The 21,767-nt window shown below is 40.2% G+C and overlaps 3 protein-coding genes across 3 annotated transcripts in view; 1 reads left to right on the top strand and 2 right to left on the bottom strand.

The window, feature by feature from the left end:
• LOC103148119 (bleomycin hydrolase) overlaps window positions 1-6,433 on the bottom strand; it is a 21,893-nt gene extending 15,460 nt beyond the window's left edge. Inside the window, exons 1-6 of the mRNA XM_007566748.2 lie at window positions 6,314-6,433; window positions 4,224-4,421; window positions 3,838-3,947; window positions 2,216-2,357; window positions 2,016-2,104; window positions 1,821-1,913 (exon numbers count right to left, since the gene is read on the bottom strand). Coding sequence (XP_007566810.1) covers window positions 1,821-1,913; window positions 2,016-2,104; window positions 2,216-2,357; window positions 3,838-3,947; window positions 4,224-4,421; window positions 6,314-6,323 — 642 coding nt within the window. The 5' untranslated portion in view covers window positions 6,324-6,433. The remainder of the gene's footprint in view (window positions 1-1,820; window positions 1,914-2,015; window positions 2,105-2,215; window positions 2,358-3,837; window positions 3,948-4,223; window positions 4,422-6,313) is intronic.
• A 1,999-nt stretch (window positions 6,434-8,432) lies between these two features.
• LOC103148118 (uncharacterized) lies at window positions 8,433-12,216 on the top strand. Its single transcript, XM_007566747.2, has 5 exons — window positions 8,433-8,728; window positions 9,180-9,518; window positions 9,622-9,855; window positions 9,967-9,995; window positions 10,103-12,216. Exons 1-5 carry the CDS (start codon window positions 8,677-8,679, stop codon window positions 10,199-10,201), a joined length of 753 nt encoding a protein of 250 aa, XP_007566809.1. The 5' UTR covers window positions 8,433-8,676; the 3' UTR covers window positions 10,202-12,216.
• LOC103148138 (rap1 GTPase-activating protein 2-like) lies at window positions 11,389-19,914 on the bottom strand (the record flags this gene model as incomplete). The annotated part of the gene is made up of 12 exons (XM_016678992.1): window positions 11,389-13,326; window positions 13,511-13,584; window positions 13,673-13,775; window positions 14,534-14,663; window positions 14,821-14,919; window positions 15,230-15,342; window positions 15,686-15,835; window positions 16,782-16,922; window positions 17,030-17,116; window positions 18,068-18,139; window positions 19,393-19,548; window positions 19,777-19,914. Coding segments are annotated over 12 exons (1,272 nt in total), but the record flags the coding sequence as incomplete, so codon positions are not given.
• Window positions 19,915-21,767: the final 1,853 nt, after the last annotated feature.

The raw sequence follows: 21,767 nt of genomic DNA, 5'->3' as shown, positions 1-21,767 counted from the left end.
AGGGACTATGTCTCTCAGCTGACCTGGGGACGCCTTGGGATTCCCCCGGAGGAGCTGGAAGAAGTGGCTGGGGAGAGGGAAGTTTGGGCCTCCCTTCTGAAGCTGCTGCCCCTGCGACCCGACCCCGGATAAGCGGCAGAAAATGGATGGATGGATGGAATTAACCACTTCAGCAAAAATCATTTACAGAATCCTTCATACATTAAATAAGCCTCTCGGTAGTGAGTTTTTAACTTTGAACTGTGATTTCAGTGTCTGTAAAACTATTCTGAGTCTCACTAAATGTGGCGCACCAAGGCTCAACACTATTGGACCATCATGCTTTGCACCCCGTCTCTTTCCTGTAAAACGTAAGTACATGTTTTAGTCTTTCAGAAGAAAGACAAAAACTACATAGGATAACACTCTCCAGGTTACATTTCTGCTCTGTGATCACAGTGGTTTTCTAGCAGCAGAATGTGCTTTAGAGCATGAAAAAGATAAAGACGCTTAAATTTAGAAAAGTGTGCATATATTTAATCTAATTAGAAAGAAATATGAAAGAGTAGAGATGCACAGTGTAATAAATTATAATAACCATGGATCGGTTGGATGTAATATTAAGTTTGTGATACTTCAAGTGACATGTATTCAAGCTCTGCACACCAGTAATATATTTGGCCGGTTGAGTCACCTTTCACTGCCCTCGATGCCTGTACTGGATGTAAATTTAGCGAGATGCTGAAGCTCGTCCGGATACTTTCTGGTATTTATAGCTATGACAATAAAAGTGCCAACAACAAGTATTAGAAAATGCATCACAGTCTCTTGGCTTTGAGAGATGCCATCAGCCAGAGTTTTGCCATGCATTTTCACCACACAATCATGATTACCGCATCGGGGTACACACACCACTGTGGGACTTGGATGGCTTTCAGTGGTGTTTGCAGGTAAAGTAATAACACATTTCACTTTACACTGTGCTATCAAACACTAACATGTTCAATAGAGGAGTTTGGTAAGCACTGTGTGAAAGATTCAAAGGGGAAAATGTTCAAGAATGCAAATAAATTGTGACTGAAGTACGGTTATCACTAAGTTGTCCATCTAAGGCAGCCATATTGGATTTTGAAGACTGTCTTTACCCATTAAGTATTCTGATATCTGAAGTAACATTTCTTCGTTTTTCAACTTGAAACTTTTGGGTGGAAAGTGGAAACATTCCACCCAAAAATCAGTTTTCTGATTTGAAAACTGACTTTATGTTCTCTTATAAATAAATAAAATTCAGTTTTTCTTTTTTAATGTGGGCATTTGGAGTTGAACTTTACTTTTTTATTTTGAACTGCCTACTATTACGTGCCCTCGCAAAGTAACATATCACAAAAAATTACACTGTATTTTAAAGGTAACATATCACCCTTGTAATCTGTAAAAAACAGTCATACATTTCTATTTTTTGCTTCTACTAAAAATCAAGGTGTGAGTACTTGAGAGAAGCTGATCAGACCACGTTTTTCACTCTGTAATCCATTGTTTTCACAGTAAATGTTTCACTGTGGAAATGTTTTAGTGCCTGAACTCTGCGACTCACTGACGTGATCTCTGTAACATCAACTCTTTGCCACAAACTCAAAACCCATCTTTACTATGCATTTCAATTTTGTGTTTGTAAGGCGACCTTGTGCGTCAAGAAACAAATAAAATGTATTATTATTATTAGTGAGACTACATCTAGTCTGTACTTTCCCCTACAGTAAAAATAAACAATCTCTCCAAAGTCAATCAGTACGTCAACATGATAGAAGAAAACATGGGTGTGTATTTCCTGCTAGGCTCACCTCTTCTATCATGGAGTCGATAGCTTCAGATAGTTCGACCTTCGTAGCGTCACTGGCCACCATGTTCCTCAGTCTCAAGCAGTATTCCCTCAGCTGAAGCAAAGCGGGAGACAAAAACAGCTCTGTTTTATTACTAACACAAGTCAACGATGGAAATATAATGCGAGTTCAACAGAACACGGAGCTAAATTGTACCTTATGATTGAGGATGTCGTTCATTCTGCGTGAAGCCTCTGAACTGTGTGACTCTGGGAAGCATTTCTTTGGAATGACGCCGTACTTCTCTAAACAAAAACAATGAGAAAACCTCTGAAGTGAAAAGCAGAAACATTGTGCAGATCCAAGAAAATATTAGCTTTAATTTACTATTTAATTCATGTTTCATGAGAACTAACCAATGAGATTGACCAGCATGTCCCACTGCCCGCCATCATTGGTTGGGTTGGAGAGAAGGAACTGGACCAGACGTCCGTCTACTGGCTCCTTTCTCTGTGCCGTCTCCACACACGCATGGAGGAAGTAGTAGCAACGCTCAATCTGCAAACAAACAAACAAACAAACAAACAAAGTTATTATGTTTATTTATTTACCCTAAAAGGGATAGTTCACATTAATAAACCTGATTTTTTCAGTTCATTATGAAGATTGGCCACATTTTTTCTACATTTAGTTGTGCCTTCTAGAAGCAAAGTGTTTACTGTCATTTTAAGCTACCCTGTCATTTTATGCAACCCTGTTGAATCCCAAAGTCTACCTACACTGAATAAAAAGACACAGTCAACAATTTCTTCTCACCATCTGCAAACTTCTGCAACTTATGTAGAAAAATAGTTTCAGCATTCACCTTTGATGGCAAGAACTCAGCACCCACTCTGTGTGTGTGGGTGGATGTACTTTATGTTGTTAAACACACATATGCACCACACTTCTCCCATCGCTACGCCTAAAATAAACTGAAGGCTCGTACCACAGCCATCAAAACTCACAGAACATGCCGAGCTGTGTCTGTTAAAGTGTGGGAGTTGATGCTATTGGTCTGCAGGTCAGGCAGAGATGAGCAGAAATAATGAGAACAGCTGCACTTTAGTGTATTCTGTTGCCTGTAGCAACTGGTCAACGCCTGCCATTTCCCTCCCCACAACAAGGACAGAAACAGTCACACAGAGACTTTTGGAAGGTTTGTGTTTCTGCATTTTCACTTGATGAATAGAGGTAGATTTACTCTGCTGTGACATCTACTGTTTTAAATAAAAAACTGCAGCAACTATTGTATTAGAAGCAGCCCAGATTTTTGCTTAATATAGCCAAAACAGCACTGCAAAGGTCTAATTTAAGTAAGTGAGTTTTTTGTCAGATAATGTGTTTAACTTGAATCAGAACATTTTGTTAAAAAAGAGCATGTGCCTTGTTAATAATACTTTTTTTTTTTACTGGGTAAATTTTCACCTGTTATGCTTTCTGACAGTTGAATCAGGAAAAAGTATAAATGCTAAAAAAAAAAAAGTTTTGGTAAACAAAAGGAGCAGCTGAGAATTTATTGGATAAATAAGGTGACAAAGATATGATTATGTGAAATTATAGGAGACGCTCACTTTGGTAGATTTACTCACAAACAGAAGCAACAAATTATAAAGATCTGCCTTCCTGTTGTTAAATTTACGACTAATATTACTTGCAATGTTATTCCATTTCCCTTCAACGAGTCACAAATTAAAGCTGCATTCCTGACTGGGAAAATGTCCCAACACGTTGGAGAAAGAAAAAAGCCAGGTAAAAATATGCAAAGCTTGAAACTTGCAGTGAGAGGTCACTGTGACATCAGTTTAAAACAAAACACACAAAAGAGGGTTTTAGGAACAATGACAAGGTGACAGAGTGCTGCGTAATAACATTGCATCGATTCAAACAGACCCACAAACAGTACGCTAACAGAAGAAACTGTAGTTACTGTCATGCTGCAAAACACCAAAACCAGGTATCAATAAGCAGAAAAATGAGATTGTGCAGAGGACGTTACCTTGTCCCAGAAGAAGAGATAAGACTGACTAAACTCAAACTCCTCTAAATTATGCTTCTTCATGAAGGGAAGTCGCAAGACGTTGAGGCACGAGAAGATCCAACATCTCCCTGTTGTCGAGAGACAGCAATAAACCAGTAAGTGAAGGCATGACACCAAGCTGTCACTCAACATATTCCCAAATAAATACAAGAATGGACATACACTGGGTCATTTTAACACATGGATTTCTACTGAAAATCAAATTATACAAAAGTGGTATTGATTTGTCAATTAGGTAATCTCTCAAAGGAAATGATTGGAAAGACCTGGATCTTCATTGACCCAAAGTTACGTACACATTGCTATCTTTAATTTGTTCTCTGTAGGGTTTGCAAGTGTCATACCTGAGTTTTTTTGGTTGGTGATAGGTTTGCCTTCCGTGGGAATAGAGTGCTGAAAGATGTGCACAGTATCCTGGACAGTCTGTCGGTGCAAACAAACCTCCAACGGGTCGATGCAGGTGGAAACATTCTGGGCCAACAGATAACGTGGTTCGGATCGCAGGCGCTTTGTAAAGGTGGTCACCTTTTCTGGACTCAAACCTTTAAGAGAACCCAAGAGGGAGATAAAAGTAAAGAACTGTACTCAAAAAAACAAGTTGCTCAACTTCAATCAGAGTCAGGTGGCTTTTTTTTTTTGTTGTTGTAACCATCATGACTCAACGTCACACTGTAGGTTTAACGCAATACTTCCCATTAGGGATTCGACTGAACAGCACTCACTCACTACGGCATTAAAGTCATTCCTGGAAAACAGATCAATAATTGTAAGCCAACACCTCATCTTCTCTGAATACTTCAACCGTCTGGTGCCGCTCTTTTTTCACCCTCCAAACGGAGTCAACAACAAAGAATTGCCTGTTTGGGATAATAAATGCTGTTAGAAGAACAGCTCTAATGGGGGAATACAGGCCCAGTTGGAGCAAACGCCGACAAAACTCAAGAATGTTTCCATGTTGTCGACTAGTACTGGAGGCCTTTAGCTGCAGAGGGCAGACCAGACCAGGCCCTGAACACTTATCTGGCTCCATCTGTAAGAAGAACACACTGGAAGCTTGTCCGGTCCCGCTGATTGGGGGACGAACTGGTACACGCCGCAACACACACGCGCACACACACACACACCCTGACAGAATCAAAGTGGCACCAGTCGGCGGTTTGCAATTCAGTCAAATAAAAGTGGAGAGCAATTAAACATTGAGCAGGACATTGCCTAGTCATGCATGCTGCCGATGGTTCAACGCTTCCCCGTCAGCTGCTGAAAGGCAGAGACTGGCATAATGTCAAACTTCATCAGCTTACATTCACAACCTATCAAAATAAACACAAACCAAAGGCAGAAAATATTTTCAGATGGTGCTTTGCCAGGAGGCCAACATTATATTGGTTCCCTTATGGGGAAATATGCACTGATCCTGATTAAAGCTGACAATGTAGAAAAATAGTAAGGGATGCCAGTGTCAGTTTATAGCAAACATAGCTTAAAGTGACAGCAGTTTTTTTTTTCTCTTCTTCTTCTAATACCAGGTTGAAGCTGAAGCTATGAGATGAAATCTCATAGTCACCGGGTTAGTAGGATGGTAAAGTTGTAGTAGTTAGCCTGTTATTTAACACACGAAGGCATGAATGGCGAGAGCTGACAGCACAGAGGTTTTTCTATGGATTGGGGCCAAGCTCTGGCAGCCAGGGGTGACTTGCAAATTCACACATCAGAGGTTTTACAGCTGGCTTTGCATTGGCTAAGCACTTTACGATGCCCATCGCGGCACAACGACCAAAGGGCAGATCAACAGCTGAAATGAAGCCGGAAAACGAAGATCAAAATGTGTTTAAAAGAAGACACGTTGTTCCATTTCGCAAATCGACAAATAATTCAGTGTAAATTTAGCACTTACTTCTAAATACGCCATCTAAACACTCGGATCCAAGTCAAAAACACAAAACATTAGCCTATAAGTACAGAGAGTTGTAAAACCCGAGACAGGGAGCACATCTCAACTATTTCGGAAAGCTACAACATTTAAAAAATCATTCAGCAAACATCAGCTGGCACATTCTCCTCTAAAGGAAATGAATCTGAAGTTTAAAGAGTTTGACAGGTCCATTTTGGACTAGCTGGCTAAGCAGGAAGCATTACATTTTCTATAGCTGACAACTTCAAACATGGAATATATTCCTTACTATCTGCTTATAACTGCGGTCTCTATATTTGTCCCATGCGTATTGTTTGTTTCCATAAGCTGCCAACTTTGCAGAGAGAACACGGTAGTCTTGCTAGCTCACCACCCCGGCATGCTGCTAGCGCACTGAATGCTAACATAGCATATTAGCTCGATCACTTGTCAACCCTTAAGATGCTGGAGAGCATTTGTTTAAGCTGGTCGGCGACATAAAACCAACATGGCTGAAAAGGGACACAGCCACGCTCAACCTACCGGCGTCCATGTTTCTGAGGAGCGTGAGAAGCTTAGAGTGTAGTCCCAAAAAAGTCACCGGCTCTTTGTTTATCTCATTCACCGACAGCGAGTCAGTGTGTGCAAGGGGTGCGCTCGTTTCTGTGCTCTGGTTCAATCTTTGACGTGGCGTTTGGGCGGAGTTAAAGAATCTAAATTATATCCATCGAAACTTCCCGGTGTGATATGTCAGCCTTTAGTTTTTCATTTAACACATTGAAAACCTTTCTGTTTTTTTGTTTGTTTGTTTTGTTTTTTTGTCACAGTAATAAAATAGGTTTTAATCTAAATATCCAGCTTCTGCCAGCTTGTTCCGCTGTATCCCATCAGAAAGATTTAGGTTTGTACTCGTGGTTCACATACAAGAGACAGTCTTTTTCGCTTTCTCCCTTGTTTACTGCGTAGTCCTATGGGAGTGAATGAAATGAACATGGGAGTAGCGCTGCCAAAATGTGACACAGTAAAAGCTCTTGAAACGTTTGTGTAACTGTGATACAGAAAATATTTTTAATTTCTATTTCTGACTATCAGTACAGTAGTAGTAGTAGTAATATATAGGCATCCGTATATAAGACAATTAGGCAACAATTTATATACAATTAGACTAACAATTACATTTGAACACATCAAAAATAATTGTTTCCCTATCCCCAGCAAAATATACTAATCTTTTCAGTATTTTTAAAGCATTAGACCTTTGGCTCACAAATCCCTTTCTTCACAATTATTATATGTAAAGTAGAACCAAGAGGGGGTCTTTATTTCTAACAGAAACAAACAGATTTTTAAGTCCAATGTGATGCTTACAAAATCCCGCCTTCAAATTGAAACAAAACCTGACACTATTGCTATAGAAAAACAAAATATCTTCTCAAGAGCCGCTGTAATACAGACTCCGACAGAAGATCCTTCCTGCGAAGAGCCATCTGCATCTGCAACAACGTTTTGATGAAAATTGAATGAGTTATATTTCACCTCTGGGATTGATAAAGTACTTTAAAACTGAACTGAAATGAACTGGATTAAATATAAGGGCATCGTCACAGCCAGCAGAAGGTAGAACTGAAATTTACTGGTTTTCAAAATGACTAAGTACAGAAACACCTAAGAGCAGCTGGGCACAATTGTGGTACAACAGTTTTATAAAAAGTTTCCAAAGGAACACAAATTGTGTTCAGTATGTGTAGACTGAAACTATCTCTGCAAATACAAGTTTGAAAAGTTATGACAGACTTCATATGATATATGCTCAGGAATAGACTAATAATACTCTAAATATAGCACCACAACTACACTTGGAAGGACATGGGTATTATTTTGAATAACCTTTACCTTTTCTCAGTTTCTCCACTTATTCATCTGTGTTGTCTGGGCTTCGTTCACCAATGTTCACTACCAAATCTCTTAATGCCTTCAGAATATCACTGGATTTCCACTGAGATTAAAATGATAGAGATTAGTATTATTTCCCAATTAGGTGATTTCTAAAAGCATTTGGGAGCACTGCATTTTATTTAAGGGAATCAGAGTAGGATGAACTGAATGTGTCATAGTTTCAGAATTAAATTAGTAAAAATGTATGACTAAATTGTTAATTTCTCAGAAAGTCGCTCATAGTTATGTGCTGCTTTATTTTGATCTATTGCTTGACATCCTAACAAATTAAATTGATGTTGAACAAAAACTGAACAAATGAATATTTTAGTAAGACAAGATGTTTAAGAAATCCCGGAAACTTCCACCTGTTTTGAATCCCAAAATTAATAATGATCTGCATGGAGTTATTATATGTAAAAGTTCAAGTTGCTTTCATAAATCAACCATCTGTTAATATGTTTTTAAAAAATGTCAAAAAACAAAACAACTCAAATAAGCCACAAGAGCTACTGTAAATTCAAAGCAGAACAAATGAGTTTCTGAGGTCTTTCATAAGACTGGAGTTTACACTTCCTTGAAATGATCCTCATTTCCTGCTTGAAAGTCAGTGATCCTGTTCTTGAAGCCAGTGCTTTCCTGTAAATCAAATCCTAACGTGTGTGTGTTTGTGTTCAGAAAAGTGTGAAGGGGCTGGATTAGTGGGCCACTTCCTTCCTCTGACTCCCCCTAAAGAAAAAAAAAAGAAAAAGCAGCAAGAAAAGCGAAAACCAAAAATGATCCCTGACACTCACAGAAATAGGAAAAAGAAAGGCTGAACAAACAGGTTGTGTTAAGTTAAAAGAGTGCGAGACTGTCAGACTATTTCCGCGAGCCAAAACATGGAGACTTGATCTTTACAAGGGAGCTGAGATTTTGTGCTGACTGAACAACAGCATTTGTCTTTTTTTTTTTTCTTTTTTTTACCAGACATGTATCCATTTATCTTGCGTGTGATCAGCTGCCTGTGTATCTTCCAGGGAGGTAAGAACATGTTTCAACTCAGCCTCGTCTGAAAACGTGCATGCTGTCTTGTCACATTTCGAGCTACGTTTTGTATTTGGTTAGACTTTGTTGAGGAGGCTCTAAGAAATAAAACTGCAGTTTTCCAAAGTAATGGTTGGCCTCTTTTGCAGTTGTATAATTTGACTCAGATGAATATATACTGTTCATAAAGCCATGATAAGTCAAAGTAAAGTTTCACTCTCATGTCACTTGTACTTGATCTTTTTCCATATCTTCTTTTAAATTAAAAATTCTGACTTTTTGAGGTTATTCTTCATTAAATGATGAATTCATTTTAAGGCTTTTTGTGGTCTAAGGAATATTAAACATATAGAAACAAAATGCATGTGTAAAGACAGTGACTGCTGTCAATTAAGCTTTTTCAAGCAAAATGCTCTTTATTAATCTAAGTGAATGCTCTCTCGTTTAGGTGTTTTTTCTGAAGAATGCAGTCAGGGTGCACTCGGAAAACGTGAGACATTCTTCGTGCCTGCAGGGGGCAGCTTGTCTCTGTCCTGTGTGGTTCAACACTGTGGAGGCAACTGGACAGGCAACTGGTTGAAGATGTGGGAAAATTCCACTTCAACCACTGTTGAAAACAGCGCAAGGCACCGTTTCACCATTGCCCCAGTCAGTGCCAATCGAAGCGAACTACTTTTAAAGATTTTGAGTGTTAGACAGTCAGATGAAGGGTTGTACAAATGCAGTGTGAAATGGAGTGATGGAAGCAATGCTGTAAGCCATTGGAAGCAAGTGAATGTCACAAAAGGTATATCTGCTCTCTTACATGTGCTAATCACACACGGATCATGCATATTTTAGTCATTAGTGTTTGTGTGTTGTTGTTCTTCTCCGTCATCCCCGACATGCAGGTGTTGCCTCTCAGAGAAAACTCTTACACAGGGTTCTGGTCTGCACTGGCGCCTTTCTTTGCCTTCCTGTCATTTTGGGATTGGCTCGCTGCCTGAGTTCAGAGGTTAAGCAACAGCCACATCCCAGGATAGAGGTCTTACATGCAGATGGACATAGAGATAGATCACATCAGCCTCCACAGCCTCCACCCCGACGCCCAGTACCAAAGAAACGCACTGCTCCTCCTCACAAAGGTATGTAACAATTTTAACTTCAGCAGTCTAAAGCATATAGGTAAGAAATTAACGTAAATGTAATGTTAATGATGTCAGAGCTAAACTTTTATTTTGATTGAACTTTTTCAGCTCTGTCACCATCCCAGCAAAAGCCAGAGGTAGGGGAAAGTATTGCCTTTGTAATGTGTGGTGCCACAAGTCTGTCTGCGGCGTATTTGATCTTGTAGAAGTTTCACGTGGTTTTATTTCATCCTATGCGTTACAGCTGCTGTACGCAGACATTTCTCAGGATGCCCTGATGAATCAAAAGGGTCCGAGAGAGCCAGTTCAACCCACCGTCTACTCATCTGTCAGGTTTTCCTGACAGCAGAAGACAGAAGACGGAGATATGGAGCAGTCGGGTCCAAATGTCTGTGGTATATCCCATTTATTTGGGCCTTCATCTATTTCTCCAGTTCTTGTTCTGTATTGGACACAAGTTCAGTGATTCAGTGTCTTTGAGCCATCACCAAGGTCCTGGCATCATTCTGGTTGGATGCAAAACTTTCCATTAGAGGTGATAACGTGTTTAAATGGAGATGGGTTTTCTTGCACTTTTTATCATGTCATATAAGGGCTATTCAAGAAGCTCAGTATCAGCCTACTGTGTACATTACAAAAGCAGTTTGGTTGGGTGTTTAGGATTATTGTCCTATCATAACTAATGTGCACAGGTTTGTCGATTTGAGGTAAAGTTGAATAACCTCGAGGTAATTCTTAATTTTTATTACTTCCAATCAGCTTAGTTTTATTTATAGAGTGCCGATTCACACCAAATGAATCATCCTGAGGCGTTTTTATTAAAAACAAACGTTTACTTTGTTCTAGTGATCAAGCAGTACGTTAAGCTCAGTTAATTATTCTAAGTAGTTTAAAAAGTTTCTAAGGAAACCGAGCAGATTGCATTGAGTCATCAATTTAAAACGTTCACTCCACATGGAGGGGCTGGCATCGAGTCGTTGACTTTACAGCAATCCCTCCTACAGAGGATGCACGTAGAAGCACATAGCAGAACCTGGATCAGTACAAGCAGCCATCGGCCTCGACCGACTGGGGGTTCGACAGAGCAGAATGCACAAGAAGAAACTAATGAAATGATGTTGGATTATTTTTAATATTCATTATTTCATCAACTTCTTGCAATCTACAATGTGAGAGAAACAGACTGCCACCCCCATGGTTGAGGCCTGGTATGGTGTAGTTAGGCTTAAAGCCCCTACTATGACTGATCTGAATGTTCATCTTGGCATTATGTTCAAATATTCAGTGTGTGTTGATGTTGAACTTGTTTTTCTGTGAATAGTGACACTGGTGTCTTTATGGTAGAGTGTTGGTTATCCCCAAGTTGTTACTGAACATCCTAACCAACTGATTTTTATCTGAGGGTGAAAGTTCGACTCTTATCTACTTCCAAAAATTAATAAAAGTGTATTTTATAAATTATGTGTTTTGTGTGGACACCTTGCAAAAAGTAAAAAAAAAAAACAAACAAACAAAAAAACCCCACATATGGCACAAAATACAACATTTTATTGTAGAATAAATTCTCAGTGGCACATTACATAACCAAATATACATATACGTTATTTAGACATCTCTTAAATTAATATATTTTCATTTTATAATTTTACTTTAATTAATTAGCATATTCTGCAGTGATTTGTTTGTACATGACATCAATGCAAAAGAAGTTAATATAATAAATTAAGCATGTCAACAGAGAAAAAAGGTTGCAGGACATTTTTGGGCAATACAGCTACAAACAAAATGATAAACAGAACTTCCTGTTTCTTCTGTCCCTACGCTCCTTGCACGAGGTAATTGGTGGCCTATCCCATTTCAAAATGATGCGCTAGCCTAGGTATCTGAAAACTACATTTCAAGTAACTTCATCCAGAGCAACTTCCCAAGACGTTAAAACTCAATAAACGAGGACATTTGCAATGCGTGTGAACTTTGAAACTTCAGTTTGCTAAGCCGTCTTCAACTTCACCAACAGTTTCCTGTGCAGTAAAACACGATGTTCATTCAAACGCTTTCTAGTTTGGTCACACTAAACACACAGAAGTCAATGCTGAAGTCTAATGCTAATGTTAATATATTGACAGCCAGCTGACAATCACAGAAGATTCATGGCCCCGTTGTGCTTGAGAGAAACTATCGTTGCAAATTTAAGCGTTTGAAACCATAGCTACCATGGCATTAAACGCAAATGACAAGACTGTAATTCACATTAAGAGTAACTTCTATAAAAGGTGGTTCAAAGGCCTGGTGGGGCATATTTTTCAAGTCGTCTTCATCGATTCTCTCACTGGCAAACTTCCCTGCTAAAAAAAAAAATCTAAAAAAAAAAACAAGCACCACAGAGCATGTGTGCTGATACACCGAGCTAGCAAGCTTCAATGGGAGGTACACGGAGGTGAAATGTTTTTCAGAAAGTGCAACGTCTTTTTTGTCCCCTTCAGAAAATGCGGGTGTAGTTTGGCTTCCCACAAGCTGTGCCGTAACCAGATCCAGGAACTTCTCATCCTCTCACACGGTGAGGGATTGAACGCACAAGCAGAGAAAAAGGGCTTTGGAGAGATTGTAAGGCGCAGCTTGTGGCTAAAATAAGCTTGTGGCTAAAATGTGCTGGCAGTGTCTCCTACTGTGTCTAACCAGGGTGTCGTGGGTCACCCCTACAGATATAGAAATGCTCTGCTGGGAGACATCTTTAGAGTGCTATGGACACATTGCAACGGGCACCAAGATTACAAAAGCGTCTCCAAAAAAAATCATAGCTGTTCTCTAAAAAAGCGTTAATATTCATAACGAAGAAGTTCAGGCTCCACAGTTCCACAAGGCTTTGCTACTGTAAGTAGACTGTACATTAGGTCTTTGTGAATGTGGGAGAGCCACTGCTCACTGTTTCTTTTCTCAAAGCAAAAGAGGAACTGCCTGTAGACGTACCATTGAAGGGTAAAGGGTAAAGGGACATCCTGCGGTCTGTCGTTGGTTCCACAGAGTTCTCAACAGTTGGCTGGATGAGGACTAACAGTTCGGCCATAAACTTGTACACTTGTATGAAAGATGATGTCTAAGAAAAAGCTGAGGCGCCGTCTACAGCCCGCCCTACACTCACAGTTTTACAGCCATGCCAAGACCTTCAAGTGATAGGAACAAGAGTTATGCTGCAGCTAGATTCAAGCAGCTAAAAGTTGCTTCAAAGACAGTGAACGTGTATGAGCTGCTTTTCTTCACTTACACTCACAGTTATATCAGTATGTCTATAGCGCGCAGGATCTCCTGTGCAGCTCTAGTCAGATTAGCCTTTTGCTTATGGTTCTAAGAAAAGGCTGTACAAATGTTTTATTTTTCTGGTGATACTGTGATTTAGTCAGCTTCGTCAGAGTCACGCTGCTTCTTCACTGAGGAAGTCTGCTGCTTTTTCCTTCCACAAATCTACTCAGACTGAAAGAGAGAAAGGAGAGAAAAATCACTAAAAACAGCAGCTTCTTCTTTCATGCTGTTTTGTTATATTTTTTCCATTTTGTTTTTGTTGTTGAACATTTTCTGTTATGAAAATATGATAATACACTCCAAACACTTGCCGGTAAACACAACTGCTATCATTTGGGACCTATTTGAGACTTACAGCTGTGGATGAGTGGCTCATTTTGTCAAAGCGGAACTTCAAACTTGACCTGGGTGATGTTTTCCCTTTTCCATCTGCAGAATATAAGCGCAAACAAAAAACTAGCAAAACTATTTCTTTTTAACCAGTTCTCCTTCTCACTGGATCAAATTTACAACTTACCTGTTGGACTGCGGCACATGATGACAGGCGTACCCGATCCCTGGCTGTCGATGCTCAGGGCGGGACTGAAGGCAGAGGTGGACGTGATGGACGGATGACTGACCTACAAGGATGAAGCAAAAACATCATAATGTTGTGAAGGAAAAGGCACTGAACAAGAGTGACTGAAAAGAATCAATTATTTAAACTTTGCCCACTCTGACGGCAACGCAAGGGTATGACAGCCACTAATAATTAATATTCTAAAGTGTTTAACTTTACATAAAAAAATGGAGAAAAAGGAGCATCTAAAGAGGGACTTGAAACATAAAAAAATCCACATTATTCAACATATGCATCATATGCAACCCTTTTAAACAAAGCTATATTCAGATTTGCTAAAGTGCTGATAAAATCTTTTAAATGTGATTCACACAAGATAAACATCTTAATGTTCAAACCAAATGTAGCAAAGAAAATTCGTCCTGTGCATTAAAAAGCTTGGATCTGCACCTCCTTCAGCGCAATTTGTAATACTTGGTGCCTTAAATTACTCTGACGATTCTAACCTCACAAGGTGCCATTTTTAAGCAGAACGTCTCACATAAAATTACTGCCACAATGACAAGAGGTGTCATCTGAACCAAGGAAGATGAGAAGATTTGCATCAATTCTAATTATAAGCTGACATTTAATTCCCACTATTATGCACTTCTGAGCAATTATGGGCTTTTTCCATCTTTAAAAGCTTATTCATCCCTCTTAGCGTCCCGATTTGTTACAAATGTGTATTTTTCCATTTTAAAATTTTCCAGTTTCTTTTTTATATTAATTCCCCGAGTTTTCCACGTCAACCCTGGATGAAAGAAATGTTCTACCCACCGTCTCCAGCTCCTCCAGAACTTCTGTTTCCCCCGTGGTGCTGCTGAAGCTGCTGGTGCTAGACGAGGAGCGAGAGATGTTGGGCCTGCAGCTGCTGCCACTGCTGCACTCCTTGTGCTTAATGAAAGGCCTGTTGATGGACGAGCAACAGAGGATCAAGCATGTGGTTGAGATAACACTCTTTAAATTTGCCATAGTTAACCCTAGAACACAATTGTATTTTTATATATTTTCACAAAAAAAAAACAAAAACAAAAAAAAAAATCAAGTTTCAGCTTCCAGCTGACCTTTCTTTGTTGGGGCAGATCTCAGGTGAGCTGGGATTGGATGATGTCTCTGACCTCACTTCTTGGGAATGCGGGCAGATCTCTGCTGGTTTATGATCACTGCAGACAAACCACGATCACACAGCTTGAACCTTTACACAATTTGTCAGAATGCCACCACAAAATGTATGAATTTTTATGTTTTTTTGTTTTTTTAAAGAATTTATGCAATCGCCCAGCAGAAATTGGCCATAATTGGGAAGGAGAAGACAAAAGAGAGACACGTTTTTGGAATGTAATTAAAAAACAATTTCAAAAACAGACCTGCATTTGTAGATGACCCATATCCAACAATTTTAAGATTGTTCAATGGCAAAAAAAAAAAAAAAAAAAACAGGAAATGGAGAGATTAAAAATGTAGAGAACTGACCTGCGTGTGTGTTTGTCTGATGGAGCGTCTGTGCTGGAGTGGAGACGTGGGAAGAGGCCTGAGCGCCGTTTCACTGGGCTCTTTAAAGGAGATTTGGCTGACAGAACAGGAGGCTGGAGATCACAGATGATAAATTAAGACCTTACTTTAAAAAAAAAAAGAAAAAAAAAAGAAAGCTTCACCACCACTCTAAATAAAAATGCTGTAAAGGCCTAATTTGATCAAGCTAAATGACTGTAGGTGGGCCAACAACAGAACTAATATCTAATGAATCTTTACATGGAAACTCTAACACATGAAAACTAACAATCACAGTCTGGCAATCAAAGTTCTGCAGGTTTTCACAAGGAAGCAAACAAAGAAAGCTCTGTTAGCCACACGGTAACAGTTAGATCTTGTTCTTCTCTCTCTTTCTCTCTCCCTGTCTCACTCTTTATTATTAGTTACTTTACTTACAGTGAAGGTGCTCTTTGTGCATTCACTGGTGCTTTGTGGCAATCCCCCGCCACTGAGGCTGGCAGGGACCCCACCTGCCACCCCGGGGCTCCGGTGACGATGGGAACCCACCACGGTCTCCATGGAGTGGCTCCTGACACGCATGGCCCTCTGACATGCGAACAAGGAAGCAAACAAGGAGTGGATCAGAGAAGGGTAGTGAGGAACAAACTGATGCAGATTGGTAGACAAAAGGTTGTTGCAAGGGAACAAAGTGGAGGGAGAGAATGAGATGTGAGAAAAGGAAAACGGTTGTATTTATTATTTTAAAAAATTATACATGTATTTACAAATTATGTCCACCAGAGGGTAGCATTCTCAATGGAAGATGTAATGAGCGGCAGTTGGAAATGTGGGTTTCACTTTTTTGTTGATTTCATATTTTCATATCTAGTCCTGAAACATTAACATGAGAACATCAAAACCTCACATTCTTAGAAAGCATGAACAACTGCAACTCAAACAGTGCAACAATCTTTGTTTATTGTTAAATTGTAATCTTCTCGTTCATTTACAGTAATACAGACAGGTGATAAACTGCTAGAGCAACGAGAGCAATGAGAATAGCCCCTCCTGGGACTGTCTGGACAAACTGCAAAGCAGCAGATATCCACAATCCCTGCAAAAAAAAAAAAAAAAAAAAGTAAGAGAGTCAAATCATCACCACGTTCACACATTTTGTCATCGCCACATCTAACTGGTCCCATCAACTTCAGCTAATCTACACATCCGAACAACAGAAAATGGAAAGCAAAAAAAGGGTAGAGAGTGGAAAGAGAAAGAAAAATACAAGCATGAACACTTCGGGGTGTTACATTCACACTCGGATGTAAGTGCGTCTTCTCAGCCGCGACTGCACATTCTCTATATAGAGTTTAAGTCTTTGAGGGCTGTGAAAACGAGGCATCCATTGTGATAACAGTGGTTTCGCACCTTAAGCCATCCTGCAGACCCGTGACATTTATCTGACCTGGCGGTGTAATGACGGTGATCAAATAAATGTCACAGAGCTGAGAAAAGATTGCCTGATGTACTTTTGTCTGGGTTTTATGTTCACCTTGAACGATTCGAGCAGACCCCCATGTCCGCCGTTCTCCAGCTTATCCTCCTCCCCCATCTGCCCGAGTCCCAGCACCGCCTGGCTCTGTCTGTGCAGCTCGTCGTGCAGGTTGTCCAGCAGGGCGGCTCGTGTGCGTCCCTGCAGTGAGTTCAGCCGCACACAAAGGCCGTTTAGGAAAAGGGTCTGCAGCTGCTGGATGAAGCTGAAAAGTAATTGAAGGGTGGGCTGTGTGTGGCGTGCGTCACCTCCAGTTTGGCAAATTTGTCAGATTTGTAGCAGGCGTTCTCAGCATTGATCAGCTTTGTTAGCAGGAATTCTCGGAACTCGGGACCCTGATTGTGAAGATGTGGGGAAAAAATAAATAAAAGAGAGACGAGGTAATAAAAAAGAAAGTCTTGTTTTTTTTTTATCAAGTTTCTCAATCTTAATATCATCTTTTTCTTAAATGCAATGTCATTTTAGTGAGAATAGTAGGACATACAACTAGTCTTTATACAAAGCAAGCAGCAAATTAAAAGTTAAAATAAATTACCAATTAGACGAAAAAAAACAACAACACACACCATAAACATTTAAATTGTTTTACAATTCAGCTGGAATGACAGCAGTAGATGTATACAAACACCAAATAGGAAAACTACACACACTCCACAATACTACATAACACAAAAAAGAAGAATATGCATAAAAACATTTTTTGGTATTGACTTAATTTCAGAGTTGATTTTCTTATAGTTATAGTTTTGGACCATATTTCTAGTAGCTACATAAATTCATCCTCGCATACACAAATGTCTGTTTATTTTTGGAGTACACTGGAATTTGCTCAGTTTATTCATTTTAAAAATTACGTATTTCATTGATTTCTCTTCTAAATGCCCATCATTCTGACGAGCTGCTAACTTGGTTTACCCAGCAGAAATGCCCCCCGATTCACCACAGTGAGGTCACCCTCAGCCTGTTGTGGGTAATGAACCAAGTACTCCAGTCCGTCCACAGAAATGGCTCTACTCGGACAGTGACCATGAAGGCCTGCAGAGCTGCTGGCTAGTATCCTCTTTTTATTATTATGTTTTCTGGTTTTCAAACAGAGCACTTTAATGGCACCCTAGAGGTTGGACATATTGAAGAATGCATGACGAGACAAGCAAGACAAAATGTCTGAAGCAACTAATATTTATAACTTGCTGCATGTCTTAAGGTTTTGTTGAAGTGAAAATACTGAATGCTGTTAAATAGCAGGTTAATTGATTGCACAAAAAAAGTTTAACTCTTTCCCTCACCTTCTTGAAGACGGCCGGGTTTGGGAGCGGAGGCCCAAAAGGAGGAACGTCTTCTCTTGCTGTAACAGACACCTGATGACACAAAGTCACAGTGGTCACTCAGACAAGCACAGCATTGCATCACTGACTGATGACAGAGTACAAAATATAATCCTGGAAAAGAAAACTAAACACATTCTAGGCTCATATAGAACATTTAAGGTGAAAAATAGCAACCAGGTGCTTTGGTTTTGATCAACAAAGCACCTGATGATCCTCAGCAAGCTCAGCAAACTCCATGGAGCACACAAGTGTTGGCGCAACACCAGGGAGGAAAGACATGAGCAACAACCTTACGGCAACTGTGGCTAGTCAGGGTTAATGGTTGCCTCCTCTGTAGCAGACAGTCTGTGCCGTATGCAGTTGGCAAGTTAAATCTCAGCTTTTATCTCAATGAGAAAAAAGATCAAGGCGTCTCCTCTCTAACAAAAACACTAAAGAACGACTCCTGGTTTCAAAGTGGAACTGCAAAATGCTTGGAAACAAAATCATTTGCACACACGGGATCACATTATATTTAATGTACACCCCACATAAAGCATATTACCACAAACACCTCAGAATAAGTACCAAGCACAGTAGTGGAAGGGCGATGGTTTGGACTTCCTTTGCAACCAGGCAGCTTACACACGCCAAGTTCTCTGCAAACTCAAGTTGTAATGTTGTTTTACAAGTGGGTGGTGTTTATTTAAATGTGTTTGACTGGAGAAATGCTGGGTGTGTAGGTCCTGAACATTTTAGTGAGCTTCACCCTTCTGTTTGATTAACAGGCTCGTAATGCGACTCTCCAGTGAATCAGGTGAACGCGTTTCAGGTTGCTCAGAATGGCTCTTCTTAACGATGTGTTCACTTCTGATTCTAAAAGAAGACAAACTTGGCGTTGGCACATCTGTCTTTTTTAAGTTTGCATAATTAAAGCTGAAATGAATAAGTGATGTCCAGCTCTGCGCTGCATCTTCTAATCAGATGCCTGTCGGATGAGGGTTTGCTGTGAAGTCAACGCTAACTGAAGCTTGGCTAACAACAGGTCCCAGGAAAACAAGTGAACTGATAGTACTGAAGCGATGCTGTAAAGAAGAAGCAATTCAGCCACGAGTGCAAGAAAATGGAAAAGTCAGACAGAACGCCACTGTTGAAAGCAGTTACTGCTAAATTTGGTTCTACAAACTCTTGAACAATGTGTCTTTTTCTGAGAAAAAGCGTTCTCCCTGCTATATGGAAACCAGTCTATTATAGTCTATTAGCTCTCTGTTATTCTGATTTGCACTGAAAGGTGTGCATCGTACCTTATAGGTGGTTTGATCTGTACAGGGGTTCTCGACCTGCACCAGAACATAGGCGTGCAGGAAGTTGGAGGCGATCATGTCTGGAACAAACGGCGTGGACTCTTCCTGGAAGACCGCGGCCACAATGTCGTTTCCAATGTGTCTTTTCCTTTGGAGCTGCGGAGGAGAAAAAGCCGGTAGAAAGTCGCTGTTTGCCCCACTCTTTAATTAGGAAGACTTCTCAGGAAGTTACATTTTTCTATCCGTTTTCGTTTTTTATTAGAACAAGCAATTATATTGACGGTAACCAGACCTGACCAGTTTTTCTCCCGACTCAAAACATCTATACTTAGCTGTTAAATCCACAAAGTAGCCAGAATTAAAGCCAGTATTCCAGCCTGGTACCTGCTGCACGTCACCCTCGGTGAAGGGAAGCTTAGTCGATACGTGGAACATAATCTCTCTGTGTCTGAAGACGGTGTAGACGGATTCAGATCCCGTCTGTCCATGAGACACGTCCAGCCCGCCGCGGAACCTGGAACATCATCAAAACCAATGTTTTACTTTGTGCCCAACATCCAGCCATATCTCTGTCTTCATAAATTTTGTCCCTGAATAAAGGGATCATTCAGGATTTTTGAAGTCATTTAAAGTAGTTAATCTTTTGCATAAATCCAGATTTGTTGTGTGAAGAAAGCCCCAGAGCAGTGTAGACAAATACGGACACCTTCCACTACAAAAAGCTCACAGGGGTTTACATGTAAAAGCTATTTCATGAACTTTGAAGCTGNCACACACACACACCCTGACAGAATCAAAGTGGCACCAGTCGGCGGTTTGCAATTCAGTCAAATAAAAGTGGAGAGCAATTAAACATTGAGCAGGACATTGCCTAGTCATGCATGCTGCCGATGGTTCAACGCTTCCCCGTCAGCTGCTGAAAGGCAGAGACTGGCATAATGTCAAACTTCATCAGCTTACATTCACAACCTATCAAAATAAACACAAACCAAAGGCAGAAAATATTTTCAGATGGTGCTTTGCCAGGAGGCCAACATTATATTGGTTCCCTTATGGGGAAATATGCACTGATCCTGATTAAAGCTGACAATGTAGAAAAATAGTAAGGGATGCCAGTGTCAGTTTATAGCAAACATAGCTTAAAGTGACAGCAGTTTTTTTTTTCTCTTCTTCTTCTAATACCAGGTTGAAGCTGAAGCTATGAGATGAAATCTCATAGTCACCGGGTTAGTAGGATGGTAAAGTTGTAGTAGTTAGCCTGTTATTTAACACACGAAGGCATGAATGGCGAGAGCTGACAGCACAGAGGTTTTTCTATGGATTGGGGCCAAGCTCTGGCAGCCAGGGGTGACTTGCAAATTCACACATCAGAGGTTTTACAGCTGGCTTTGCATTGGCTAAGCACTTTACGATGCCCATCGCGGCACAACGACCAAAGGGCAGATCAACAGCTGAAATGAAGCCGGAAAACGAAGATCAAAATGTGTTTAAAAGAAGACACGTTGTTCCATTTCGCAAATCGACAAATAATTCAGTGTAAATTTAGCACTTACTTCTAAATACGCCATCTAAACACTCGGATCCAAGTCAAAAACACAAAACATTAGCCTATAAATACAGAGAGTTGTAAAACCCGAGACAGGGAGCACATCTCAACTATTTCGGAAAGCTACAACATTTAAAAAATCATTCAGCAAACATCAGCTGGCACATTCTCCTCTAAAGGAAATGAATCTGAAGTTTAAAGAGTTTGACAGGTCCATTTTGGACTAGCTGGCTAGGCACGAAGCATTACATTTTCTATAGCTGACAACTTCAAACATGGAATATATTCCTTACTATCTGCTTATAACTGCGGTCTCTATGTCTGTCCCATGCGTATTGTTTGTTTCCATAAGCTGCCAACTTTGCAGAGAGAACACGGTAGTCTTGCTAGCTCACCACCCCGGCATGCTGCTAGCGCACTGAATGCTAACATAGCATATTAGCTCGATCACTTGTCAACCCTTAAGGTGCTGGAGAGCGTTTGTTTTAGCTGGTCGGCGACATAAAACCAACATGGCTGAAAAGGGACACAGCCACGCTCAACCTACCGGCGTCCATGTTTCTGAGGAGCGTGAGAAGCTTAGAGTGTAGTCCCAAAAAAGTCACCCGCTCTTTGTTTATCTCATTCACCGACAGCGAGTCAGTGTGTGCAAGGGGTGCGCTCGTTTCTGTGCTCTGGTTCAATCTTTGACGTGGCGTTTGGGCGGAGTTAAAGAATCTAAATTATATCCATCGAAACTTCCCGGTGTGATATGTCAGCCTTTAGTTTTTCATTTAACACATTGAAAACCTTTCTGTTTTTTTGTTTGTTTGTTTTGTTTTTTTGTCAC

The sequence above is a fragment of the Poecilia formosa genome, unplaced genomic scaffold (assembly GCF_000485575.1).
Source record: "Poecilia formosa unplaced genomic scaffold, Poecilia_formosa-5.1.2 Scaffold198, whole genome shotgun sequence".
Classification (NCBI taxonomy): domain Eukaryota; kingdom Metazoa; phylum Chordata; class Actinopteri; order Cyprinodontiformes; family Poeciliidae; genus Poecilia; species Poecilia formosa.
This window is presented reverse-complemented; position numbering and strand designations above follow the sequence as displayed.